Source organism: Anomaloglossus baeobatrachus, chromosome 1, assembly GCF_048569485.1.
Source record: "Anomaloglossus baeobatrachus isolate aAnoBae1 chromosome 1, aAnoBae1.hap1, whole genome shotgun sequence".
In the NCBI taxonomy this organism is placed as follows: Eukaryota; Metazoa; Chordata; class Amphibia; order Anura; family Aromobatidae; genus Anomaloglossus; species Anomaloglossus baeobatrachus.
The window spans coordinates 475,604,048-475,631,875 of record NC_134353.1 but is presented as its reverse complement, the minus strand read 5'-3'; the positions used below and the strand labels follow the sequence as shown (position 1 = coordinate 475,631,875).

The window sequence follows — 27,828 nt, the reverse complement described above, 5'->3', positions numbered from 1 at the left end:
TGAAAAGAAGAGAAAAAAAAGGGGGGGGGTTCAAATGGCCACAAAAGTCCCCTTCAACTAATTGTCAGGATGTAAGGCTGTGGATAAGAGTCTTCCTCTCCTGTCAGATGTCAGGTGAGACCTTGCCTGACATCTGACAGGAGAGGAGGATTCTTATCCACAGCCTTACAGTCATGGCCAAAAGTTTTGAGAATGCTACAAATATTAATTTTTACAAAGTCTACTGCTTAAGTTTTTCTAATGGCAATTTGCATATACTCCAGAATGTCATAAAGAGTGATCAGCTTAGCCAATATTGACTTTGCAAGTAATTGCTGTTAAGAAAATGAACTTTAACCCCCAAAACACATTTTAATATCATTGCATTCCTGCCTTAAAAGGAGCAGCTAACATTGTTTTAGTGATTGTTCCATTAACACAGGTGTGGGTGTTGATGAGGACAGGGCTGGCGATCAATCAGTCATGATTAAGTAAGAATGACACCACTGGACACTTTAAAAGAAGGCTGGTGCTTGGTATCATTGTTTCTCTTCAGTTAACCATGATTATCTCTAAAGAAACACGTGCAGCCATCATTGCTCTGCACAAAAATGGCCTAACAGGGAAGAGTATAGCAGCTACAAAGATTGCACCTCAGTCAACAATCTATCGCATCATCAAGAACTTCAAGGAGAGAGCTTCCATTGTTGCCAAAAAGGCTCTAGGGCGCCCAAGAAGGACCAGCAAATGCCAGGAACGTATCTTAAAACTGTTTCAGCTGCGGGATCGGACTACCAGCAGTGCCGAGCTAGCTCAGCAATGGCAGCAGGCTGGTGTGAGTGCTTCTGCACGCACTGTGAGGCGGAGACTGCTTGAGCAAGGCCTGGTTTCAAGGAGGGCAGCAAAGAAGCCACTTCTCTCCAGAAAAAAAATCAGGGACCGACTGATATTCTGCAAAAGGTACAGGGAGTGGACTGCTGAGGACTGGGGTAAAGTCATTTTCTCAGATGAATCCCCTTTTCGATTGTTTGGGACACCTGGAAAACAGCTTATTAGGAGAAGAAGAGGTGAGCGCTACCACCAGTCTTGTCTCATGCCAACTGTTAAGCATCATGAAACGATTCATGTGTGGGGTTGCTTCTCAGACAAGGGAATCGGCTCACTCACAGTCTTGCCTAAAAACAAAGCCATGAATAAAGAATGGTACCAGAATGTCCTCCAAGAGCAACTTCTCCCAACTGTCCAAGAGCAGTTTGGCGCCCAACAATGCCTTTTCCAGCATGATGGAACACCTTGCCATAAAGCAAAGGTGATCATTAAATGGCTCATGGAACAAAACATAGAGATTTGGGGTCCATGGCCTGGAAACTCCCCAGATCTTAATCCCATTGAGAACTTGTGCGCAATCATCAAGAGATGGGTGGACAAACAATAACCAACAAATTCTGGCAAAATGCGAGCATTGCTTATGCAAGAATGGACAGCTATCAGTCAGGATTTGGTCCAGAAGTTGATTGAGAACATGCCAGGGAGAATTGCAGAGGTCCTGAAGAAGAAGGGTCAACACTGCAAATATTGACTTGCTGCATTAACTCATTCTAACTGTCAATATAACCTTTTGGTACTCATAATATGATTGCAATTATATTTCTGTATGTGATGTAAACATCAGACAAACACAATTAAAAACCAGAGGGCAACAGATCATGTGAAAATATAATTTTGGTGTCATTCTCAAAACTTTTGGCCATGACTGTACACCCTGACAATTAGTTGAAGGGGACTTTTGTGGTCATTCGAACACCCCCCCCCCTTTTTTTCTCTTCTTTTCATTATAAGTAGACTAACATCTAATGAAAAATACAGTCACAGGAATGAATTTAATGAAAGAATTTAATAAGAACTGATTGACTATTGCGAAAAATTCCCAAATCTGTTACAGGCAAAGATCTCCCTGATGTGAAACATTTCATCAGAGTGAGGCTATAGTTATGAGAAAAGAGGTCCTACTGAGGAATTCAATTTCAGTGCAAAAATATTCTTATAATCTGAGAAATGTGAATCCATTCTGATATACTACATTGTTTAATATACAACACTCGTGTCCAAAAATTTGTATAAAATCTTGCTTTTTTATTTAATTCATAATAAAATGGAAATGTATCATATCCATAGAGTATAAAAAATCCCCATACAGATGAGATGAGATGTCAGGGGGATGTCCCCCCTGACATCTCATCTCATCTGTATGGGGATTTTTTATACTCTATGGATATGATACATTTCCATTTTATTATGAATTAAATAAAAAAGCAAGATTTTATACAATTTTTGGACACGAGTGCTGGATTTTCTTCTTCTTGGAGTTTCACAGCCGGGCCGGCTTCACCGTGCACCTGTCTTCTATGGGAGTCTCCATGATGTCTGGGTGAGCTGATTCTATTCCTTTGTTTCCTTATTGTTTAATATAGTATGGGACATATGTTATAACTATACCCCTGATGAACCTCCACCCAAGGAGGCGAAATGCATCAGGTAATATTTTGCGGTTAAAATGTTTATGTTGCTTTAGGCATAAAAGAATACTGGATGTTTAATTTATACCACTACAGTAATCTACATATTTTTCAAATTAAGACTGGAGGACAAGGAGTAAAGTGCAAATATGTTTAATAAATAGCAACTGGCACAAAGGAATCAGCGGCAAAAACAGGCCGGCAGATAAAATATAGATGTACTAGATGACAATTACATATAGGGCACAAGTAAAATATATAAATAACAGACTGGGTCAAAAACATGAACAAGGCATCCTGCACATAAAGAGCATGGTGTAAAATTTTGACAATTGTTACACATAGACAGATGGTAAAAACCAGCACTGAATAAGCACAATGATAAAAGTGTATACTCTGAAATAACAGAGATATATAAAATATATAAAATAGGATCCAAGTCTCACTAATCACTAATAAACAGTGCTTGATACAGATGCTGGTGAAACAGCAACTTCTGCAGTGACAGAGTCAAATAGTTAAACAGTCAAAAAGCTATAAACAGATAAACAGGTTTAGCCACCATGAGGTGCTAATTGGATGCCAATGAACAGTCAGATTAAGTACAAAGACATGAATGCATGAATAGAATCCCAGCAGGTTTAGTAAACATACCCATAAGTGCACAAAGCCGGCCTGATAAGCAGCAGAGCAGACCCCCCCCCCGGAGAGAGCACTGACATATACACATATATATATTTCATACATATACATATATTTCATACATACATATATTTCACAATCTCAGCTATAAGATTATTTCATCAGGGGGAGGTTCAGAGTGTGCTCAGACAGGTGCAGTGCAGTGGCTTTCCTGCTTCTTTTTCATTGTTTGTTCCTCTTGCATATTAAATATTTTTCAAATTGTACTATACAACCAAAAAACACATATAGTTCTAACATTTGTATATGTTTCTTACTATCACATGGGAGATACACAGGGGTGGGATTCAGCTGGTTCTGTCCGGTTCGGGAGAACCAGTTGTTAAAATAGCAGCCGTTTCCCCGAACCGGCAAGAAACAGCTTCGGCGATCCGGTTCCCTGTATTCATTTGTGTTAGTGTCTTTAAGACTCTAACACAAATGAATCCCCGTACCTCCGCGCCACACTTCCGGGTTCAGTGGAGCCTGTCTGCTCCCTGACCCGGCGTGTAGCGACGCGCTGATGCTGCAGAGGTCACGGCAGTGTGAGGAGGTAGCTCCTCCTACTGCCAGCTGTCAGCATGAGTGTGCAGAGACGAGCCGCGGAGGAGGACGGAAGACAGAGGAGCAGCCGCCAGTGCTTGGAGCAGGTAAGCACTCAGTGAGCCGAAGATGCAGGGAGGGGAGCCGCATAACATAGCAGCTACTGTATATGTGGCTATATGGGGAGAGGAGGCCATATAAGGATGTGAGCTATATGTGGCTATATGGGGAGAGGCCACATAAAATGGGAGCTATATGGGGAGAGGAGACCACATAAGATGGGAGCTATATGGGGAGAGGGGCCACATAAGATGGGAGCTATATGGGGAGAGGAGCCATATAGGACAGGATCTGTAGGGGAAAAGGAGCACATGGGATGAGATCTGCTGGGGAAAGAGACCATAATAGGATGGGATCTGCAGGGGGAAAGAGGCCATAATGGGATGGGATCTACAGGGGGAAAGAGGCCATAATGGGATGGGATCTGTAGGGGGAAAGAGGCCATAATGGGATGGGATCTGTAGGGGGAAAGAGGCCATAATGGGATGGGCTCTGTAGGGGGAAAGAAGCTATAATGGAATGGGATCTGCAGGGGAAAGAGGCCATAATGGGATGGGATCTGCAGGGGGAAAGAGGCCATAATGGGATGGGATCTGTAGGGGGAAAGAGGCCATAATGGGACGAGATCTGTAGGGGGAAAGAGGCCATAATGGGATGGGATCTGCAGGGGAAAGAGGCCATAATGGGATGGGATCTGCAGGGGAAAGAGGCCACATGGGATGGGATCTGCAGGGGAAAGAAGCCATAATGGGATGGGATCTGCAGGGGAAAGAGGCTGTTCTGCCTCATGGCAGCCTTCTAATAGTCATTCATTGCAATTTCTGTTACAACCCCTAGAGGTCGTTGTTATTCTTTTGAATTGCTGAGTTTCTCTTTAAGCAAAATGTATTCTTTGTAACAAACACCCTCCTCGGAGCTGAGAAGAAGCCTGCAGCCATTTTCTCTTTGGATTTGTCAGGAAAGGACCTGCCGACTTACCTCTCTGTAAATTCACCCCTGCCTAGTGTAATCCGGTCAGCAAAGCAAATTACATGTGTTAGTGATAGAATCTTAGATGGAAGAGTTAGTAAATGCACTATACATTGTAATTCTACACCTTTAGTGTAATCCCTGCCTTGTTTGTATAGATAAGATTTTCTATGTATTGCAGATGCTGTGACCTTTCACCTACATTCTCATAAGAACTGTATCTCATGCACTGTTATGCTATGTTAACTCTGTATTAACACTGTACTGACTGTAATCATTTTCTTGTTATAGTTTTTACCCGTATAAAACAGTATCTTGGATATACCGTATTCCGTATACCATATTCAACTGCATCTTGGATATACCGTATTCACCTGCATCTTGGATATTGCTATATTCACTGTATATTCCACGTACTGCAATCAAGCTCACGTTACCAGCTAATAAATAAAGGCTACTGAATTCCAGTCTGTTTATTTGAAATGTGAACGAGGGTTTAGCTGTATGCCGGAGATTCACAGAGTTACATGAAAGAAGGCAGAACAGTAAAAACGGACACTGACCACAGGCGGTAGTTGAATAGACTGCATGGGACCGCTATCACCCACACTGCACCGCAGACGGGTACTACAGCAGCCGCCATACAGCCGCAGGGATCAAGACCGCAGTCCTCCCCAGCAAGCACGACACCTTTCCCGCCACGCGGAACCCGTTCACGTATAGACCCAGCTTTTCCGCCCAAGTTATCATCAATCCACAGCTGAGTGCACAATGTCTGCATCCCGAGCACCCTCAGTCAGGACAAGGTCCCGAGCAAGCTGCTCTAACAAGTCTTCAGTGAAAGAGTTCGCTGCTCTCGCTCGTGCAGAAGCTGAGGCTGCAAAACTAAAATCCACCTTTGCTGCACAAGAGATGCAACTAAAGCTAAGACAAGCAGACCAAGATGCAAAAAATGCACACCTGCAAGCAGATTGAGAAACAGAAAGTGCACTCATGCAAGCAGATCAAGAAGCAGAAAGTGCACGCCTGCAAGCAGATCGAGAAGCAGAAAGTGCACGCTTGCAAGCAGACAGAACACACTTGGTAGCTGAACAAGAAGCTGAAAAAGCACGCCTACAGGTCTCTCTGGACAAACCGAAAAGGAGGCAGCAGCGGCAATAGCCAAAGCAGAGTTCCTGGAGGCCGTGGAGTATTCTGAATCCGAGGAACGCAGCAACGTACTTGGACCAGACGTAGAACAACAAGATCCAACCCAACGCGTCTCAGAGTATGTCCACCAGCATCCCGGAATGGATGACAACCCTGATCCACGACATCAATCAGCTTATATCGACTACCAGAGACTTCATCCCGAACTGCAGTACTGTAAGCAAGAAAGTATGCAGCAGGTCGACGTCGACTACAACTACAGTTCTACAGAACAGAAGGTATCACCTCTATCCCGAATTAGAGGGATATGCTTTGCTTCAGAACGGTATTATACAGACTACCCTGAGACTGAAGCCCCTAAAAGGTATGGTGATACACCACACATTAGACATGACTATAACACACCAGCTCGCACCAACAAAGCTACCATGGACTTTGCAAAGTTCTTTGCTCGCCGAGAACTGGTTACCAAGGGACTTGTAAAGTTCACTGACAAAGCTGAGAACTATAGGTCATGACGAGCCTCGTTCCAGAACACCATTCAGGGTCTGGACCTTTCTTGTAGCGAGGAGTTAGATCTCCTAGTAAAGTGGCTCGGGAATGAGTCGGCTGAGCACGCCAAACGACTAAGGGTATGTGCGCACGTTGCTTTTTACCTGCTTTTTTGCTGCTTTTTCTTCTGCGCTGTTTAATGCCAAAATGGATGTGTTCTTCTATTCAAGCAAAGTCTATGGGAATTTGGGTTTCTTGTTCACACTATGTTGTTCAAAATGCTGCCTTTTTGTGGCAGAACTTTGGTCAAAAACTCAGCTTTGCAGTGCAAAACCCAAATGGCAAAAACAATTGACATGTTGCTTCTTTGAAAAGCTGAGTTTTTGACCAAAGTTCTGCCTCAAAAAGGCAGCATTTTGAACAACATAGTGTGAACAAGAAACCCAAATTCCCATAGACTTTGCTTGAATAGAAGAACACATCCATTTTGGCATTAAACAGCGCAGAAGAAAAAGCAGCAAAAAAGCAGGTAAAAAGCAGGTAAAAAGCAACGTGCGCACATACCCTAAGAGACATTAATATAAAGCATCCAGCCACAGGCCTACATAAGGTGTGGGAAAGACTTGATGAATGCTATGGGTCCATAGAAGCCATTGAAAATGCTTTATACCAAAGAATTGATGGTTTTCCTAAGATAGGGCCTAAAGGTTATCAAAAACTTAGAGAACTGAGTGATTTGTTGATAGAGTTACAGGTTGCCCAGGAGGAAGGAAATTTGCCCGGATTGGCTTTCCTGGACACTGCCAGGGGAGTTAATCCGATAGTGCAGAAACTTCCTTACAACCTACAAGAAAAGTGGGTCACAAGTGGTTCACGGTACAAACAAATTCATAATGTGCCTTTTCCTCCTTTCACTGTATTTGTAAATTTTGTTGTTCAACAAGCTAAAGTCAGAAATGACCCCAGTTTTGACTTCACCCTGTCGTGTACCACTACCCCCGGTGTCAAACTCAGTAGGAGTAGGACACCCGTGGCAGTCCATAAAACTAACATTGTTTCCACAGGACCCTCTCAACATGCTAGTAAGCCACCTCCAGAAGAGAACAGACCTCAAGATGTCAGTAAGCAGTGTTCACTACACAAGAAACCGCATCCGCTACTAAAATGCAGAGCCTTCAGGGAGAAGTCTTTAGAGGATCACAAAGATTTCCTCAACGAAAACAACATCTGCTTAAAATGCTGTGCTACAACATCACATCTCGCCAGGAATTGTGAAGCTAGCGTGAAATGTGCAGAATGCAGCAGCACGGATCACAATACAGCCTTACACCCTGGACCACCCCCACGAGTGTTGTCACAAGCAGAGGAGCACAATGCCAAGCAGAAGGATACTGACGTGGACTCCCCTGAGGTCACCTCAATGTACCGAGATCTGCGGAGGACCCGTATGAAGGAAGATCCTGTTCAAAAATCTGCCTTGTCCGAGTCTACCCAGCAGGCCATAGGGACAAAGCGATCAAGATATATGCAATCCTGGATGACCAGAGCAACAGATCGCTAGGCACGTCCATCTTCTTCAACAGCTTCAGCATTGTAGGCCCCGGTTCTCCCTATTCCTTGAAGACATGCGCAGGTACTGTCGAGACGGCAGGGAGGAAAGCAACCGGATACAAAGTGGAGTCTGTAGATGGCCAGATCTGTCTATCATTACTGACCATACTGGAGTGCAATCAGATTCCCGACAACAGGTCTGAGATACCTTCACCGTAGGTAGCTGCTCATCACCCCCATCTGAAGCGTATAGCTCACCTGATACCTGAGTTGGACCTAGAAGCCCCAATAGCTTTACTCTTGGGAAGAGATATACTACGAGTTCACAAGACTAGAGAATACATCAACGGCTTCCAAAACGCTCCATATGCACAGAAGCTCGATCTTGGATGGGTCATTATAAGAGACGTCTGTCTAGGAGGAGCACACAAGCCGACCTCAGTCAACAGTATGCTCACCAATACATTAGAAAATGGACGCCCTTCTCTCTTCCAGCCATGTCAGAATAGTCTGCTGGTAAAGGAGTTACCATGCAGCACTTTCTCAGTTCCTTGCAACGAAGACCACGCTTGTGAAGGTGAACAAAACCACATTGTTACGTCACCGCCGGAGTCTGCTCCAGCGACTTCTGCTCCGATCGCCAGGCGGCACCGTGTTCCTGCCGTGGATGGTGCTGGTGATGGGAGAGGAGTCGATGCCAGCGGCATCGGTGGGCGCAGGCTCCGATCATCCACTGGGCTGGGTTATCTTGGGATCTGCAGTACTGCTGGCTGACTGTGGGTGGCATGTGTCTTCCAGCTGAAGTTGCCAGCGTTCAGCTACAGCCAATGGGAAGACACCACACCCTTCTTATTCCCCCTCCTGTCACATGACCACTGCCAGAGATTGTTCTGTACTCCTGGCTCATGTGTTGTTTGTATTTTGATTCCTGTGATTTCTGCGTGTTTCCTGACTACCCTTCTGCCTGCTGTTTTTGTACCTCGCTGCCCGACCCGGATCTGACCACTGCTACGTTTTTGGTTTACGTCTTTGCCTGCCGATTCTGTCCCTGTTCTGCTATTCCTGGTTTGACCCTGCCTGATGACTACTCTCTCGGACTGCAGCCTTCCACAGGTAGAAATCTCCAGTACCCTGTGTAATTCCAAATCCCTGTATAGGGGTTAAAGGGTTTCAGGGTTCTGGGGGTCCTGCTTGGTGAGGGGCTTCCCCCTAGTCTGTCCATTACAGCCTGTCTGAGTCTGTTGATCCAGGCAGGCGTTACACACATAGGGTGTGCAGTCTTCCACAGGACAAAGGAAGACAACAAGACAGCGATGTCCATAGAAGATAGGATGTTCTTGGACACCATGGATAGGGAAATAGTCAAAGACAAATCAAACAGTTGGGTCGCACCACTACCATTTCGACCTCGGAGACGACGCCTACAAAACAACAGGGAAATGGTCTACAATCGCTTCATCTCCCTCAAGCACAAACTTCAAAGGTCACCTGAGACAAAAGAACACTTCTTTACCTTCATGGAAAAGATCTTACAGAACAACCACGCGGAGGTCGCACCCACACTTCAAGACTCCGAGGAGTGTTGGTACTTACCTATCTTCGGTGTGTACCATCCCAAAAAGCCAGGCCAGATAAGAGTGGTATTCGACTCGAGCGCCAAATGTGAAGACTTCTCGTTGAATGATGTCCTATTGTCGGGCCCAGACCTCAACAACAGACTCCTAGAAGTACTACTCTGTTTCCGCAAGGATTCAGTGGCATTCATGGCTGACATACAACAGATGTTCCACTGTTTTCTCGTCAAAGAGGAACACAGAACCTATTTGTGGTTATTCTGGTATCGCGACAACGACCCCGATAAAGACATTGCAGAGTACCGGATGAGGGTACACATCTTCGGGAACAGTCCTTCCCCAGCAGTCACTATCTACGGCCTCAGAAATTCCGCCAAAGAAGGTGAAGAAAAGTATGGGTCAGATGTCAGATCCTTCGTAGAAAAAGACTTCTATGTAGATGACTGCCTGAAGTCCACACCAACAACTGAGGCTGCAATCAGTCTGCTAAAAAGGGCTCAAGGAATGCTTGCTCTGTCTAACCTGAGGTTGCATAAAATTGCCTCCAACGGCCGAGAATTGATGGAAGCCTTTCCCTCTCAAGACTATTCCAACAATCTAAAGGAATTAGACCTAAGCATTGACTCCCTTCCTATGCAGCGGAGCCTAGGATTACTTTGGGATTTGAAGACGGATGCCTTCACCTTTCAGATCAACAAAGACGAGAAACCCTTCACGCGCAGAGGAGTTCTTTCTTTTGTGAATAGCTTGTACGACCCATTGGGATTCGTGGCTCCAGTAACCATCCAAGGCAAGATGATGCTAAGGAACTTCACCCAAGAGACATCTGATTGGGATGACCCACTTCCAGCAGAAAAAGCAGATCTGTGGACTGAGTGGAGGAGCCTTGACCGACCTTCGTGTAAAACGACTGTATGCTCCTGTGCCATCCACGGAAGTCAAAACACAAAAACTTTGTGTCTTCTGTGACGCATCAGTCAAAGCAATCGCAGCAGTAGCGTACCTCAAAACCACAGATGCGAATGAGCAGAGCCACATCAGTTTCGTTATCAGCCGGGCAAAACTGGCGCCACTCTGTGAACACACGATACCCAGACTTGAGCTCTGCGCTGCCGTCCTCGCGGTTTGAATTGGCCGAACTTATCTCAGATGGGATGAGTCTGGAGATCAAAGACGTTGAATTTTATACAGACAGCAAAGTGGTGCTTGGGTATATCTGCAATGAATCGCGATGCTTCTATATCTACGTCAGCAGCCGGGTACTAAGGATAAGAAGATCCACTTGCCCTAGTCAATGGCACTACGTGTCTACCCATCACAATCCTGCAGACCACGTGACTAGAACCGTTGCACCAAGTCATCTGAGAGACACTACATGGTTCACAGGTCCTGCCTTCTTGCACCGTTCAATGCCTGACATCAGAGAGTCTGATACATTTGAGCTAGTGGACCCAGATGACGATGAAGAGCTTCGTCCTCGAGTGTCTGTTCTACATACAGTGACATCAAGTAATCACCTCAAATCTCATCGATTCAGCAGGTTCTCGACTTGGAAGTCACTCGTTCGAGCCATCGCTTTTCTACTTCATGTAGTTCTTTCCTACAAGATAACACTACCTACAAGTCAGAGACTTTGTAGAGGATGGCATCACTGCAAGCATGCATTAATCGCTTCTAATCTGGAAAGAGCTAAGATCGTAATACTCCGCATTATACAAAATGTAGCCAATGTCTTTTGGGACAGATGGAAAAGGCAGTACCTCTCCACTCTGCAAACCAGGACAACGTGGCAGAAAGACCACCCAAACCTCAAAACTGGCGATGTTGTACTTGTGAAAGACAGTCAAGCACATCGGAATGAGTGGCCACTCGGCCTAGTCACCAAACCTTTTCCCAGCAAGGATGGGAAAGTACGTAAGGTAGAGGTCAGAGTGTGCAAGCTTGGGGAGAACAAACTGTTCCTCAGGCCTGTAACCGAACTTGTGTTACTGATATCCCCAAAAGAACCAAATAGTGGCATCCGTTGACGCCAAGCGGGGAGTGTTCTGCCTCATGGCAGCCTGCTAATAGTCATTCATTGCAATTTCTGTTACAACCCCTAGAGGTCGTTGTTATTCTTTTGAATTGCTGAGTTTCTCTTTAAACAAAATGTATTCTGGGTAACAAACACCCTCCTCGGAGCTGAGAAGAAGCCTGCAGCCATTTTCTCTTTGGATTTGTCAGGAAAGGACCTGCCGACTTACCTCTCTGTAAATTCACCCCTGCCTAGTGTAATCCGGTGAGCAAAGCAAATTACATGTGTTAGTGATAGAATCTTAGATGGAAGAGTGTAGCAAATGCATTGTACATTGTAATTCTACACCTTTAGTGTCATCCCTGCCTTGTTTGTATAGATAAGATTTTCTATGTATTGCAGTTGCTTTCACCTACATTCTCATAAGAACTGTATCTCATGCACTGTTATGCTATGTTAACTCTGTATTAACACTGTACTGACTGTAATCATTTTCTTGTTATAGTTTTTACCCGTATAAAACAGAATCTTGGATATACCGTATTCCGTATACCATATTCAACTGCATCTTGGATATACCGTATTCACCTGCATCTTTGATATTCCTATATTCACTGTATATTCCACGTACTGCAATCAAGTTCACGTTACCAGCTAATAAATCAAGGCTACTGAATTCCAGTCTGTTTATTTGAAATGTGAACGAGGGTTTAGCTGTATGCCGGAGATTAACAGCGTTACGTGAAAGAAGGCAGAACAGAGGCCACATGGGATGGGATCTGCAGGGGGGGAGAGAACACATGGAATGGGATCTGTAGGGGGAAAGGAGCCACATGGGATGGGATCTGCAGGGGAAAGCAGCCACATGAGATGAGATCTGCAGGGGGAAAGGAGCCACATGGGATGGGATCTGTATGGGGAAGGCCGTCCGGTCCAATTTTAGCAGGGCTCCTTTGGTAATAATTTTTAAAAACTGTAGAAAAACCATTTAATACAATACGACTGACAGTGACTGGAACAACTGGTGCCGGACAGGAGAGTGAAGGTAGAGGAGGGGAAGAAGGGGAAAGAGATTATACTTTAAATTACTTGGATTTTTTGGTTGAGGAAAGTGTGTGAAAATGTGTGTGGCTAACAAAATGGGTGTGGTTGCAGAATGGGTGTGGTTTTCAAATGGGCGGGGTTTACAGAGAACCTGTTGTTAAAAATTTCAATCCCACCCCTGGAGATACATGTTAAATTTATCCGTACACCTCCCAGTAACATATATCTCTTTTTTCAGCATATGGATAATTATTGGATCTACAGTAGATAAAATGACTTTGTGGTAAATTGTTTTTAGAATGAGTGTAAACATTTGATTTATTATTGATTGTAAAATTGACTGGTGAAGCGATATAACCATTCCCCATTTTTTGTTGGGATATACCGCCGGCTGGTCCACTAAATTGTATATCAAACTGTACTTTAGACCCTTAGGGTATAAAATATACAATAATTCTATTTTTCACGTTTTTTAACATGTTGATAATCAATAAAGGTAAAAAATGTAGGAGTATTCTTCTGTGATTTTTTTTTCATCTACTAGGCTAAGCTGCAATCATCTTTGAAAACTCCTGTGATTCCTACAATCTGTATATGTGTCGGGGTGCTCGGATCCGGGGTGGTCTTGGCTTGAGGGGTCCTGACTCGGGCTCGGCACTCGCTCCGATCCTTGAAAGGGGAATTATTTACAGGGGAAAAGATCGTGGCGCCACCTGCGGGTTGAGGTAATGGGAGTACCACTGCTGCTGGAAGGAGTACCAGGGCAGGTGGTGTTGAGCAGCAAGGTGTCAGTCCCTCAGTAGGTAGGGAAGGCCCGGCCTCTGGGGTTTTGGTGGGATGTTTGGGAGCGCAGGGTGCAGTGGACCAGAGTACTCACTGTGGGTAGTCGTGGTGCTGGATGAGGCTTATAAAGCAGACAATAACACTCAAGAGAAACCAAAGACTCTGTGCATCACAGTAACTACGGGGAGCCCGTCCAGTTGTCTGCTCCCACCGGTGTCACTTGGTAATCCGGTGCCGCCTCCATGCACAAGTTAGTTTTCTGTTGTGGCCCCTCGGCTTGAAGCTGTTCAGGCCTCGCTCACTATTTTTTAGTGTAGTTGTGCTCTTGATGGCTGGCACTTGGGATTTTAGTGGGCCGCTTTACTGGAAAGCCCTATCGCCCGTGGTGGGCTGTCGCCTTCAATCTCTGAGCACTTAGGGAAGTTCATAAAAAGACTCTCCCTCCGAGGTTAATTATCAGGACGTTGAATCGGCTCCTGACCTAGGATCCTGTACCCCGTCATGCTCGGTACCGGTCAGTTCTTTTGGGTTTCTGATGCCGGCAGTCCTCCTAGACTATGTCCGTCGCAACCTTTCCAATGTCTCTGCCACCGGTCCCTGACTCCTCTGGTCCAGGACCACCGTCTGCGACCCAACCTCGGTCTAGCTTCCCGGGAGCTACCCCTCCAGGTCCTCACTCTGTGAGGGCTCTCACTACTCTGCCTCTTGCTTCTTCCCTCCCACCAGTCTGCCTGACCCCTAGGTGGGCGGCCCAATTCTGCTTACCCAACCCACTGGTGTGTCTGAAAGGTCATGGTGCGAGATGTGATTGGGATTTGTGCTCATGGTAGTGACACCGATTTCTTAGGAACCTGGAACCATGGGGGGTAGGCCCTCCACCCTGGGTAAGGATGCAGTACCCTATGGCACCCTGATATACTCATTGCCCCTTGGTTAAACTTAGCTCGTCCCCGAGCTACAGGACACACAGAGGTTTTATTGAACTGGAACTGAAAAAGATAACATTTTAGATATTAGATACTCTTCCCACACAGGGGAGCCAATACACTTAAACATTACTAACTCACAGAGTCTAACAGTAAAACACTTGGGAACGCTACCAGTTAAAGTGGTAGTCGGAGACTCAGCCTACTCTGCTGCAGCTCCTTCCTGCGACAATGCATTCCCAGTGTCCCTTTTCCCTTCAACCCACCACCCAAAACACCTGAACCCCTGGTGCCACTGCTAGCCCTGGTGTCACACCACCCTGAGTTCCTTTCAGTGTCCATGGTGACAGGATTGAAGTCCTGATGGTTCAGGAGACGACTCTGGTAGGCACACGAGGTGCAACACTCTTTAACACTTTTACCTTCTCAGTAAATCTGGGGTAATCTGGCAGTCATTACCCTTGCGCCACCAACCACCGAGGGTCTTTGGTACCACCTCCTAGTGGCGCACCATCCATGACCCTGATGGCCTTTTTATCTTTAAAGGAGCAATATATAAAGGTTCAACAAGGATGGCACATACACTAGCTAAACATTAACTTCCTTGCCGCCCTCCACCGGGGACCCCTGGGATCATCTTTCAGCACACAGGCCCTTGATGGCCTTTCCCACCTGAACAGAACACTGTAGAAAGGTTCAACAAGGGCGACAAGTTCCATATTCATCGTTCAAACTTTAAAATTCTTAAGAGACTCGCAGGTAGCGATCCAGGTTCAGCTACCACTGCTGCTCCTGAGAACCGGTTCCGGCTCCCTGGTGTCGGGCGTTCCCTGGACACACCAGTGCAAAGTGTCCTGGCAGGCAACAAATTGGCACCAGGACATCAACAGTGTCCGCTGGAGGCTCCTCATATGATGTGGACTCTTCCTCACACTCCATCACCAGTATCTCCATCACCAAACGCGCTGATAGGGCGACACGGTAGCCGTTCTCTCCGAAGCGCGGAACCCAGGCTGCGACCCAACCTTGGTTTAGCTCCCCGGGCGCTACCCCTCCAGCTCCTCACTCTATGAGGGCTCTCACTACTCTGCCTCTTGCTTATTCCCTCCCACCAGTCTGCCTGACCCCTTGGTAGGCGACCCCATTCCGCTTAACCAACCCACTGGTGTGTCTGACAAGTCATGGTGTGAGGTGTGATTGGGATTTGTGCTGATGGTAGTGATACCGATTTCTTAGGACCCTGGAACCAAGGGGGAAGGCCCTGCACCCTGGGTAAGGATGCAGTAACTTGTGGCACCCTGATATACTCAGGGGTGTCACATATATACTTTCTGGTTCAGACCTGCTGATCAACCCTTTGTCTGCTGTAAGCATAAAGAACTGTTATCTAGACTTGTTGACAATTCAATGATTTTTCACTCTTCAATCATATGTTTAACTTTACCTGTGGCTTAGTGAATTCACCCCCACCAGATGAACCCTAACATATAAAACATGAATTTATAAATGAATATCCATATAATTCATTTCTTAAAAATGTGGGCATGTTTCCAAATAACAGATGCAGAAATAAATTAAATTATACTGGCTAGATCTTTTACAGTCACTAAATAAATACCAGAAACACTATTTCCACTATATAACGGTAATAAATGAGAATGATTTGAGTTTTCTAGTAGTACCTTTATCAGCAGCATTTAACATTGATGGTTGGCTGTCATTTTCTGATTTGGAAGATTCCTCCATATTTTTATATTATATAGGCCCCTTCTTAGTCCATCCATCCACTTTCTGGCAAAAGTAAAGCAACGCTTTAGTTTTTCTATGTTCTATAACAAAAGCCATATTATCATGTCAATAATATCAATCAATAATGCGCAAATTACTATATTATGGAGACAATGATGGGCCAATAACCTTCACAAACTCACCATCTTCATAGAATTGTATAAGAACACTGAACAATAACAATATTATAAAAGTCTATACAGCTGAGCGTTCCTATGTTTTTCATGAGAAATCCACGACATCACGTGCATACTTTTAGAAATAATTAATATGACTTCTTACAGGAGTCTCATTATTGTACTGATCAGCCTATTAGGCTATCCAACAGAAGAGATCCGTTGGTTTACCACTACCCCTCCCCGGACTCAAGGTCCAGGGAGACTGCTATCTTGATAGCGGGCTCAGTTCCATGGGAGTTCTTAAAGTCTCAGATGGACGAGGAGGGGAGGCTGTTGCTATTAAAGGGTCGTATCGACTCTAAGACATTCACTTTTGCGATGGCTTATTTGCCGAACATGGGTCAATGTTCCGTACGCCTACATTTTCTGGAGTTAGTGGAGGAATTCAAGGAGGGTAGTCTGATTCTGGGGGCGGACTGACTTTAATGTAACTCTAGATCCCTCGGTAGATAGTTCTAAGAGAGTCTCAGGTCTGTTGTAGGCAGCCCAGTGCTGCATTAGACAGGGTTTCCTCAAGCACCATAGATGCCTGGTGATTGCTGCACCCATCAGAGAAGGATTACATTTTTTATTTGACAGTCCGTGACTGTTATTCTCGTCTGGACTATTTTTTCGTGAAGCATGGTGATCTACATTCTCCAGTGGATGCGTCAATTGAGAGTATTACTTTCCCGGATCACGCTTTGATTGTCCTCTCGGTCATGCTGGGGAACCCTATTGGTAGACAGAGTCAATCGATCTTGAATACCTTGCTGCTGAATGATCCGAAAGTAATGGAGGAGGTGCGAGCCGCCTTGAAGGAGTACCTGGACGGCAATGTGTCAAGGGAGGTATCCCCAGTTGCAGTCTGGGAGGCTCATAAATGTGTTGCTAGGGGACTGTTTATCAAGCATGGGGCTTGATTAAAGAGGGAGCGAGCAAAGGAGGTCGCTGCTCTTTTATCTGAAATACGACAATTAAAACTGAAGCATAATGGTTCCCTGGATGTTTCAGCGGGGACTCTTGATTAAAAAAAAAACGAGACGAATTACGCACCCTGTTGAACGTCAAGGCTAAGAGTGCATAACTCAGGTGTTGACGGCATTTTTACGAGTTTGGAAATAAGAGCAGCAAAACTCTGGCCAGAACATTGCGGACTCATGTGGATATGAGCCTCAGGTGCGGTCCTCTGGGGGTGGGTCGGCAGTTTTACCTAAAGACATGGCAGTAGCGTTTAAGGATTTCTACTTTTCCTTCTCTCCATTGGTCCAGAGGTTGTAAATGTCTTCATTATGTTGGGCACCATTTACAAAGGAACATCAAAATCTATTGAGATAAACTTGTAACCTTGACATTGTTGATGCTTTTCAACTATTTGATTTCTCAAGCCCTCAGACATTTCTCTTTTCACCTTTCTATTCTACATTGCTTAGTGTGGCACACACAGGTACAAAATGCAAAAATTAAGTCAGCTTCTCCCCTTTTTATCTGGTTTCATATTGCCCACACCTGCTACTTGCCAAATGTGAATTTGAGCAAGCATCACACGAATTGAAACAAAGGTATTTACCCACAAGTTTGGAAAGGTGCCAACAATTTTTGAGGTTTTTGTAAAATTAGGTTCAATTTGCCTTTTGTTCTCTACTCTTTTGTGCTGTTCCAGTACAAAAAAAGAATAAACATATGTATAACAAAACATGTGTAATTGCAATTATTTTATTGAATACTTCTGGACCAATTTCAAGGGTGCCAAAACTTTCTGCCATGATGTTATGTATATACAGTTAGGTCCAGAAATATTTGGACAGTGACACAAGTTTTGTTATTTTAGCTGTTTACAAAAACATGTTCAGAAATACAATTATATATATAATATGGGCTGAAAGTGCACACTCCCAGCTGCAATATGAGAGTTTTCACATCCAAATCGGAGAAAGGGTTTAGGAATCATAGCTCTGTAATGCATAGCCTCCTCTTTTTCAAGGGACCAAAAGTAATTGGACAAGGGACTCTATGGGCCGCAATTAACTCTGAAGGCGTCTCCCTCGTTAACCTGTAATCAATGAAGTAGTTAAAAGGTCTGGGGTTGATTACAGGTGTGTGGTTTTGCATTTGGAAGCTGTTGCTGTGACCAGACAACATGCGGTCTAAGAACTCTCAATTGAGGTGAAGCAGAACATCCTGAGGCTGAAAAAAAAGAAAAAATCCATCAGAGAGATAGCAGACATGCTTGGAGTAGCAAAATCAACAGTCGGGTACATTCTGAGAAAAAAGGAATTGACTGGTGAGCTTGGGAACTCAAAAAGGCCTGGGCGTCCACGGATGACAACAGTGGTGGATGATCGCCGCATACTTTCTTTGGTGAAGAAGAACCCATTCACAACATCAACTGAAGTCCAGAACACTGTCAGTGAAGTAGGTGTATCTGTCTCTAAGTCAACAGTAAAGAGAAGACTCCATGAAAGTAAATACAAAGCGTTCACATCTAGATGCAAACCATTCATCAATTCCAAAAATAGACAGGCCAGAGTTAAATTTGCTGAAAAACACCTCATGAAGCCAGCTCAGTTCTGGAAAAGTATTCTATGGACAGATGAGACAAAGATCAACCTGTACCAGAATGATGGGAAGAAAAAAGTTTGGAGAAGAAAGGGAACGGCACATGATCCAAGGCACACCACATCCTCTGTAAAACATGGTGGAGGCAACGTGATGGCATGGGCATGCATGGCTTTCAATGGCACTGGGTCACTTGTGTTTATTGATGACATAACAGCAGACAAGAGTAGCCGGATGAATTCTGAAGTGTACCGGGATATACTTTCAGCCCAGATTCAGCCAAATGCCGCAAAGTTGATTGGACGGCGCTTCATAGTACAGATGGACAATGACCCCAAGCATACAGCCAAAGCTATCCAGGAGTTCATCAGTGCAAAAAAGTGGAACATTCTGCAATGGCCAAGTCAATCACCAGATCTTAACCCAATTGAGCATGCATTTCACTTGCTCAAATCCAGACTTAAGACGGAAAGACCCACAAACAAGCAAGACCTGAAGGCTGCGGCTGTAAAGGCCTGGCAAAGCATTAAGAAGGAGGAAACCCAGCGTTTGGTGATGTCCATGGGTTCCAGACTTAAGGCAGTGATTGCCTCCAAAGGATTCACAACAAAATATTGAAAATAAAAATATTTTGTTTGGGTTTGGTTTATTTGTCCAATTACTTTTGACCTCCTAAAATGTGGAGTGTTTGTAAAGAAATGTGTACAATTCCTACAATTTCTATCAGATATTTTTGTTCAAACCTTCAAATTAAACGTTACAATCTGCACTTGAATTCTGTTGTAGAGGTTTCATTTCAAATCCAATGTGGTGGCATGCAGAGCCCAACTCGCGAAAATTGTGTCACTGTCCAAATATTTCTGGACCTAACTGTATATATATATATATATATATATATATATAATTTTATATCTATAGTGCCAAAGTATTCCATCGCACTTTACAATTCATAGGGTACTTCTACAGATGATAAAGACATAGCAAAGTAAACACAATTCAACAGATACCAAAAGGAGTGAGGGCCCTGTTTACAATGTATGAGAAAAGAGGGGAGGCACAGAGGCACAAAAGGTAAATGGTAATAAATACTTCTATTGTATGGTCCAGCCATCAATAAAATAAATAAAAGTATTCAAATAATGCTGCATGACTTGTCACCAGCCAGTATGTAAACAAGATACAGAGTGCTATTAGGTGTATGTGGGGTGTGTAAACAGATAATACAAGGGACCAGATATAGAAGAAAAAAATTAAAGGTCAAAACAGCAACAGTTACATAAGTGAGGTAAGTTGATATGCTAGTCTAAGAAATGCGATTTTAGAGCACGCTTAAATCTGTGGGAATTAAAAAAATTATCAACGTGTCCTGGGCAGTGCCAATTCTAGAGAATTGGCACAGCTTGTGAGAAGTCTTGGAGATGGCAGTGGCAAGTTAGGATAATAGAGAATGTCAGTCTTATGTCATCAGAGGACCGGAGGCCATGGGTGGGGTGATAGACAGAGATCAGGGAGGTGATGTAGGGTGGTGTAGAACTGGGACCGCTTTGTGGGTGAGAGTGATAAGGACTCTGTAGCAGATGGTCAACTAGTGCAATGACTGGCACAAGGTGGAGGCATTGGTGTAGCGGTTGGAGAGGAATATGATCTGCATCCAGGATGGATTGGAGAAGGGAGAGTTTAGTAAGAGGGAGGCTGAGTTGCAATAGTTCAGGTGAGAATGAATAAAAGCGACAGTAAAAGTTTTTGCAGAGTCAATGTAAGAAAAGGTTGAAATCTAGAGATGTTTTTGAGGTGTAGGTGACATGAACAAGCAAGTGATCGAATGAAGAGAGTGAAGGAAAGATCTGTATCAAATATAACCCCAAGGCAGCAGACATACTACTGGGGAGTAACCATACACAGAAATGGAAATATTGGTTTTAGGGTAACACCAGTGAGCTGTCTCAAAAACGTCACAGCCTTACTGTTGTAAACATATTGATAGCATTGGAAAAATACCAAGAAAAATAGACCTAATCATGGTTCATTTATGCAATACATGTGTGGCGCCCTGAACAAGCAAGGACGTCACAGGTACTGCAACAACACACCCCACACCCCGGTTAGGCACACCAGCCACACACACACAAATCCTTGTTGCCTCCCTCCAGGGGCTGATGTCCACACCAGGTGGGGCGGAGCCAGGCGGTTGGCTCCTCCCACCGATGAGTTCACAGTCCTGAAGGCGGGAAAGAAGGTCAGATAGTGACAAGGAGTTGAGTAGGAGAGTTTGAAGCTAAAGGAGGTAGTAGTGGAGGAGCAGACTGACCATGTCCGGGTACGTGGCCCGGGCACATACAGCAAGGTTGGCAGACGGTGGTGACCATCTGCAGGAGAGGCAGATTGATGCACAACCTTAAGGACCGGGGACGGGCGGTGGCCCGCCGGGACCGGACCGGGGAGCGAAGAGAAGCCAGCACCATCCAGCAGGGCCTACGGACCCCGACCAGGCTAGGAGTCGCCGTTAAACCGGTCAAATCCGTCAGCGACGGGAACCTCCGGGGTTTCCCAGCAATAAAGACCCGACTGAAGGCAACCGTCCAAACCGTGAGGGAGATAAAGCTACCGCCAGAGCTAGAGCTCCCAGGGCCAGAGCCTGCGGGCAACAAAAGTGGCTCCCTTAGCCAACACACCGCTGGGGAGCGGGTTACTGGTGGGAAGCCATCGGGGCCAAGAACATAACACCGGTGCAGGGAGAGACCGTTACCGCCAACTGACCGGGAGTGACCGCCGCAGCTGTCTGTGGGACTCGTCCATCCAGCCGTTTGTTTTACAAGAGACTCCGTGTGCGTTACTGGCTGAGTAAGTACCACCGTGCCATCTGGCACTGTGCTGCCCCATGACGCTGCACCTGGCCAGGCCCCGCAATCCATCAAACAGACAATAACTCCGGGCCCCGGGACTACCAAAATCCCCCTACCCACGGAGGGGAGAGAAACATCCCAGCTGCTCCCTCTCATCGCTCCCTGGATCCCTGTACAGAGCAGCGGTGGTGCCCCAACCTCACCACACACCATGGGTGGCGTCACAAACCGACATCCCAAACCCCAACAAACCACCCTTTTCACTCACGGGCAAGGAGCGCCGCTCGAGTCCCCGGATCCGGCACACCGAGCAGGAGCAGCGCCGGACCCGAGCGTGGTGAGCGCAGCGTCCCATCCCCGCCCGCGACACCTGTAACCCCATATTATCGTAGAAACAAAACAAAAGAAAAGGGGGACCATTACATATAAGTAAATATTATGCCATATAAGATTCTTTTAAGCTGCTTTTTATTTGAAAAAGCATACATTAGTTACAGCCAAAAAATGGCAGGTGAATTAAAAATAACAAATGCATGTAATTGTACCATATAAACAAGGTATGAGGAGTAAAAGAGTTCCATATAATGGGCCCCCAATTTTTTTTGTTTTGTTGCTATATTGATAGCATTGGATACATAATTTCTAAACTATTGAAGGTTCACTTGGGCACTGTTGGCGTCATAATCTAGAAGTGGAAAAAATATAATTTCACAATCACCCGGCCACGAACAGGTGCTACCCGCAAGATTTCAGACAGAGGAGTGTAAGACCTGTTAACATTTATATATATATATATATATATATATATATATATATATATATATATATATATAAATATATATATAGGTTAAAAGACTGTTTGGTGGACTTCCTTGTGTTATGCTGCCACCTGCTGTCAAAACAGAGAACAGCGGGAAAAAGTCCTGCTGCTGAAGTGACTTGATTGAGTCTGCAACAGGAGGAGGAGGAGTCTACATGTGGCTGTGTTTTGCAGAGAGGAGTTTTGCTGGAGTGGGCTGTAAGATAGAAGGCCTCAGTCTGCCCTGTTTTTCCGAGGTCCAAGTACCTTAGAGTGTTGCGTGGTGTCCCCCCCAAGACACACATCCAAAGAGGCTGGATGTGGAGCGAGGGGCCAGACAGCACGTGCAAATTACAAAATTACAGATCCAAAGAGGCTGGATGTGGAGCGAGGAGCCAGGCAGCACGTGCAAGTTACAGACCCGGGACAAAGACTGAACTTTAGAGGTGTCTGCCGGCGGAATACGGGCCCCAACGGTGACGAGGTACCCCACGCTGAAGCCTGCAGTTAAGTGTGCACACTACTTTAGTTAGGGACAGATAGGAAAAGACTGCACTGTGTTATACGAGTAAGGTAACAAGGACTCTGCGGTTTTTTTTTGTTTAATAAGGATTTTTGTGTTTTGCTTTTGGGAGTACAATCTGAGGCTTCCTACCCTTGACAAGTTATTCAAAGTAATTGTATGTATATTGCATTATCTCTACTGCTGTGCACATTCCCGCTTTTCTCCCCTTCCCACACTTTTCCTCTACCTGTGTTGTGCAATACATTATTAAATTTGCATTGATTAACCCCCGTGGTTCCGTGCAGTCCTTGCGTATCCCGTTACCTGCAGGTTATTACAGGAGTGAAAGGAATTATCAGAACAGTTGGCCAAGAGCCAAGGACCACCTGTGGAAAGCATTATGAAGACCTGGAATCAATAAGGTTTGCTCAACAACATTTAGACAAGCCTGTGAATTCCTGGGAGGATATAGTCTGCTCAGATGAGACCCAACCCTCTTTGGATGCCATAATACACACCATGTTTGCAGGCCTTTAACACCATACCAACAGTGAAGTTTGGAGGTGGGAACATCATGGTGTGGGGCTGGTATTCAGCATACTGCACTGGCAAACTGCATGTAATTGAAGAAAGGATGAATGGACAAATATACCAAGACATTCTTGATAAAAATCTGCTGCCATCTACCAGGATGGATGAAGTTTAAACAAGAGTAGACATTTCAGCAATACAATGATCCCAAACACACAGTCAAGGGAACTCTCAATCTGTCAATTAGTTTCAGAGTAAGAAAATAAAGCTGCTAGAATGGCCCAGTGTCTCTCTGCATTATGAGACTATTGACATATTCAGGGCTAGAGAGTCATTTCCATGCAAGTCTCTCAATATTAAATATATTTCCTTTCTTTTGGCAATCTTAAGGCCGCTTTACACGCAACAACATCGCTAACGAGATGTCGTTGGGGTCACGGAACTCATGACGCAAATCCGGCCCCGTTAGCAATGTCACTGCGTGTGACACGTACGAGCGACCGCTAACGATCAAAAATACTCATCTTATCGTTGATACGCTGTCCATTTCCCAAATATCGTTGCTGTTACAGGACGCAGGTTGTTAGTCGTTCCTGCGGCAGCACACATCGCTATGTGTGACACCGCAGGAACGAGGAACCTCACCTTACCTGCGGCCGCCCGCAATGAGGAAGGAAGAAGGTGGGCGGGATGTTCGTCCCGCTCATCTCCGCCCCTCCACTTCTATTGGGCGGCCGCTTAGCGACGTCGCTAGGCAGGTAAGTAGTGTGACGGGTCCGAGCGATGTTGTGCGCCATGGGCAGCGATTTGCCCGTGTCGCATAACCGACGGGGGCGGGTACGCTCGCTAGCGATCTCGCTAGCGAGATCGCAGTGTGTAAAGTGCCCTTTAGGGTTAATGTCACTTTTCCTTGCCAGCAGCCTTCTCATTACCTGTTCAGGTGCTTCAACTTTGGGACCACTCTCAGTCCCTATATTTACCCTCTACCTCCTATAGAGGGTGCCGATTATACTGAATACTTGCACCCAATCTACACCTCCTGGCATAAAACCACATCACTACCGCATCTTACTGCATGCGGTTTTGATGCGTTTTTTGGGGGTTTTTTTTGCCAGGGGTTGTAGATTGGGTGCATGAATATGGTGTAAACACCAAATCTACATTTCTTGTAAAAAAAAATGTGGTTTTCTGCCAGGAAATGCAGGTCTCACCCAAGGAGGTACAAATTTGGTGCTTAAATGTCTGCACCAGATTTCAGCACCAAATTTGCACCTCCTGGCACAAAAAAAAATTTTGTTTTGCATTTTTTCTCCAAGAGATGCAAATTTGGTGATGAAATTTTTACACTTTATTCATACACCCAATCTACACCTCCTAGCAAAAAAAAATGCATCAAAACCGCATGCGGTATGAGGTGGTAGTGATGCCAGGAGGTGTAGAATGCGTGAAGGAATATGGTGTAAATATATTAGCACCAAATCTGCATCTCTTGGCAAAAAAAATGCAGTTTTCTCCAAGGGGATGGAGGTGAGTTCACTGAGTTTAATGAGGTCACCTGAGGTCATCTGAGGTCAGGTTACCTGCGGTCACAGGTGGAGGATCGTGGGAACCTCCAGCTGTGACCGCAACTAATGCGGGCGTCACACGAGACGATCTATCGTGCGATATGTCGTCGGGGGTCACTGTCTTCGTGACGCACATCCGGCATCGTTTGCGACGTCGTTTCGTGTGACACCTACGAGCGTCTCAGAACGATCGCAAATCGGTTACAAATCGTGTATCGTTTACACGTCGTTTATTTTTTAAAAATTGTTTATTCTTCATTGCGCCAGTTGTTCATCGTACCCGTGGTAGCAAACATCGCTCCGTGTGACACCCCGGGAACGATAAACTTCAGCTTACCTGCGGCTGCCGGCAATGCTGAAGGAAGAAGGTGGGCGGGATGTTTACGTCCCGCACATCTCCGCCCCTCCGCTTCTGTTGGCCGTCCGGTGTGTGACGTCGCTGTGATCTCGAATGTCCCTCCCCCTTCAGGAAGTGGATGTTCGCCGGCCACAGCGACGTCGCTCAGCAGGTAAGTACGTGTGACGGGTACGTGTGACGGGGTTTAACAACTTTGTGCGCCATGGGCAACTAATTGCCCGTGACACACAAACGACGGGGGCGGGTAGATAGTATCGTGTGACGCCCGCATTACCTGAGTGGCGTCACAGCTCATCGCTGCGGCTCATTCATTCTCTACCTGAAGCTCACAACGGGCACTCATGTTCCATGATCACGCGCTGTCAGTTCACATGTAGCAGAGCTGGAATCATCGTGGGACTTCATGTGGTTCACACAAGACCTGCTGGGTTGTTTAGGGGTTAATAAGGTGGTGAAAGAGGGTGTTTGTATTTTATTTCAAATAAAGGATTTTTTCGGTGTTTGTGTTTATTTACTTTGACTTACAGATTAGTAATGGGGGGAGGTCTCATAGACCCTCCCCATTACTAATCTAGGGCTTAGTGGCAGTTGTGAGCTGTTATTAACCCCTTATTACCCCAAATGCCATTGTACCAGAGCAATCAGGAAGAGCCGGGTAAAGTGCTGGGATTGTCACGTATAATGGATGCGACAATTCTGGGCAGATACCGGTGCCGGTATCTGTGAGTCTGCTCATCACTACTCAAAACATCAGCCAGGAACTTAAAGCCTGGGCAGAAATGGGTCTTCCTAATGGACGATAACACAAAACATACTGCCAAACTGGTTACAAAGGGGCTTAATTATAAAAAAGTCAATGTTTTGGAGTGGCAATCACAAAGCCCTTATCTCAATCCTATTGTTAATTTATGGGCAAAGTTGAAAAGGCAGGTGCGAACCAGGTAACCTACAAACATGGCTCAGTTACACCAGTTCTGTCAGGAGGAATGGGCCCAAATTCCTACCAACTATTGTGAAAAACTTGTGAAAGGATAACCAAAACATTTGATCTAAGTCATACAGTTTAGGGGCAATGGTACCAAATACTTACGAAATGGATGTAAACTTTTGACTTTGGAGAACGTTATAAAAATGCATCAAACATTCTCTCTCTCTCTCTCTCTCTCTCTCTCTCTCTCATTATTCTGGCATTTTGGAAATATAAATAATATTGGTTCCTTAATGACCTAAAACAGGTAAGGTTTATTCTTATTTCATGTCAGAGAGTGAGAAAAACATGCAGATGTATTTTTAGCTGGTGTATGTAAACTGCTGGCTTCAACTGTATAGAGAGATAGATATTTCTAGTATTGATTATTTTCTACATGTGAGTGCCTACTCTGCATAAAACGACAGAGACCATACATATTTGTAAAGTCAAGATGAGGTTCGTAGGGAGTGGTTAAATAATACAAAAGACAGGAAAATCAAATATCCTGCTTTGTTACAACAGCATTTACAGTGAGTTGGACAAACAACTACATATAACCACACTATTCTATTGTATAAAAAAAAAATAATATAAAAACGACAGTGTTTTATTATTATCATTCATGCACCAATAAGAATATCACATTAAAGAGAAAATATAGTGTATGTTTAGATGATGCCGTAGGAACATGTTTAAAGCAGTAAAAGTCCTGCCATCTCAGACGAGGCTCTACCACCACTATACCTACCATACTCCAACAAAGAACAGTAAATGTTGGTCCGGTCATATAATTGTTACAGGTTCACAACTATTGATTAATCAAGCTTATTTCAACAAGGCATATGAAGGCATTCACTTACCACTGCTACCCAGACCATGCAACGGAGCCGGGAACACGTAACACACTGGAAGCTAAGAGGAAACAGGACGTGATATGGAGACAGGGACATTCATTTCATAGCAAATGGCTTCCTGAGGGAGAAGATAGGGTAAACTTTGGAAGGCATAGTTGATTTTTTTTTAATTTTCACATATTCTTACAAGCATGTTTTTAAAGCACCACTCCAGGAATTTGGTTTTTTTAGTTACTTAACGGCTAGGATGGTGCTTTGAATCTAAGTCCCTTACCGTTTGTCATATACTTACCCTCCGTCATCATCATCATCATCTGTTTTCACTGTTGCTCCCATCTTTTTTTACTCTTTGTGACCTGCTGTCAGCTCCAGTGTTTCTTGGTCACTTTTCAATGCAAGTCTACGAGAGCCACATTCTGGCTCTCATAGAGTTGCATTGAGAGTTTGTGACTAGTGATGGGTGAATAGTAACTATTCGTGCTCGAATTATTCGTAACAAATCCTAAAATACTATTCCGGTATTTGTCACAGATAACAAACCGAATGCAAGTCAATGGAGAAGGAGAAGCCCAGCATTTTTCTTGTAGCGACGAATACTGGAATAGTACTCGGTATTC

General features: G+C 44.9%; 1 protein-coding gene across 2 annotated transcripts in view; it reads right to left on the bottom strand.

Annotated features, from left to right (window-relative positions):
- The window catches only part of USHBP1 (USH1 protein network component harmonin binding protein 1), a 226,944-nt gene extending 199,663 nt beyond the window's left edge, over positions 1 to 27,281 (bottom strand). The window contains exons 1-2 of one of the 2 annotated variants that reach the window (XM_075338208.1): positions 27,218 to 27,281; positions 15,964 to 16,072 (exon numbers count right to left, since the gene is read on the bottom strand). In XM_075338208.1, coding sequence (XP_075194323.1) covers positions 15,964 to 16,027 — 64 coding nt within the window. In that variant the 5' untranslated portion in view covers positions 16,028 to 16,072; positions 27,218 to 27,281. Of the gene's footprint in view, positions 1 to 15,963; positions 16,073 to 27,217 lie in introns of those variants that run through there. The other variant, XM_075338214.1, reaches the window with a different exon arrangement.
- Between the last annotated feature and the right edge of the window lie 547 nt (positions 27,282 to 27,828).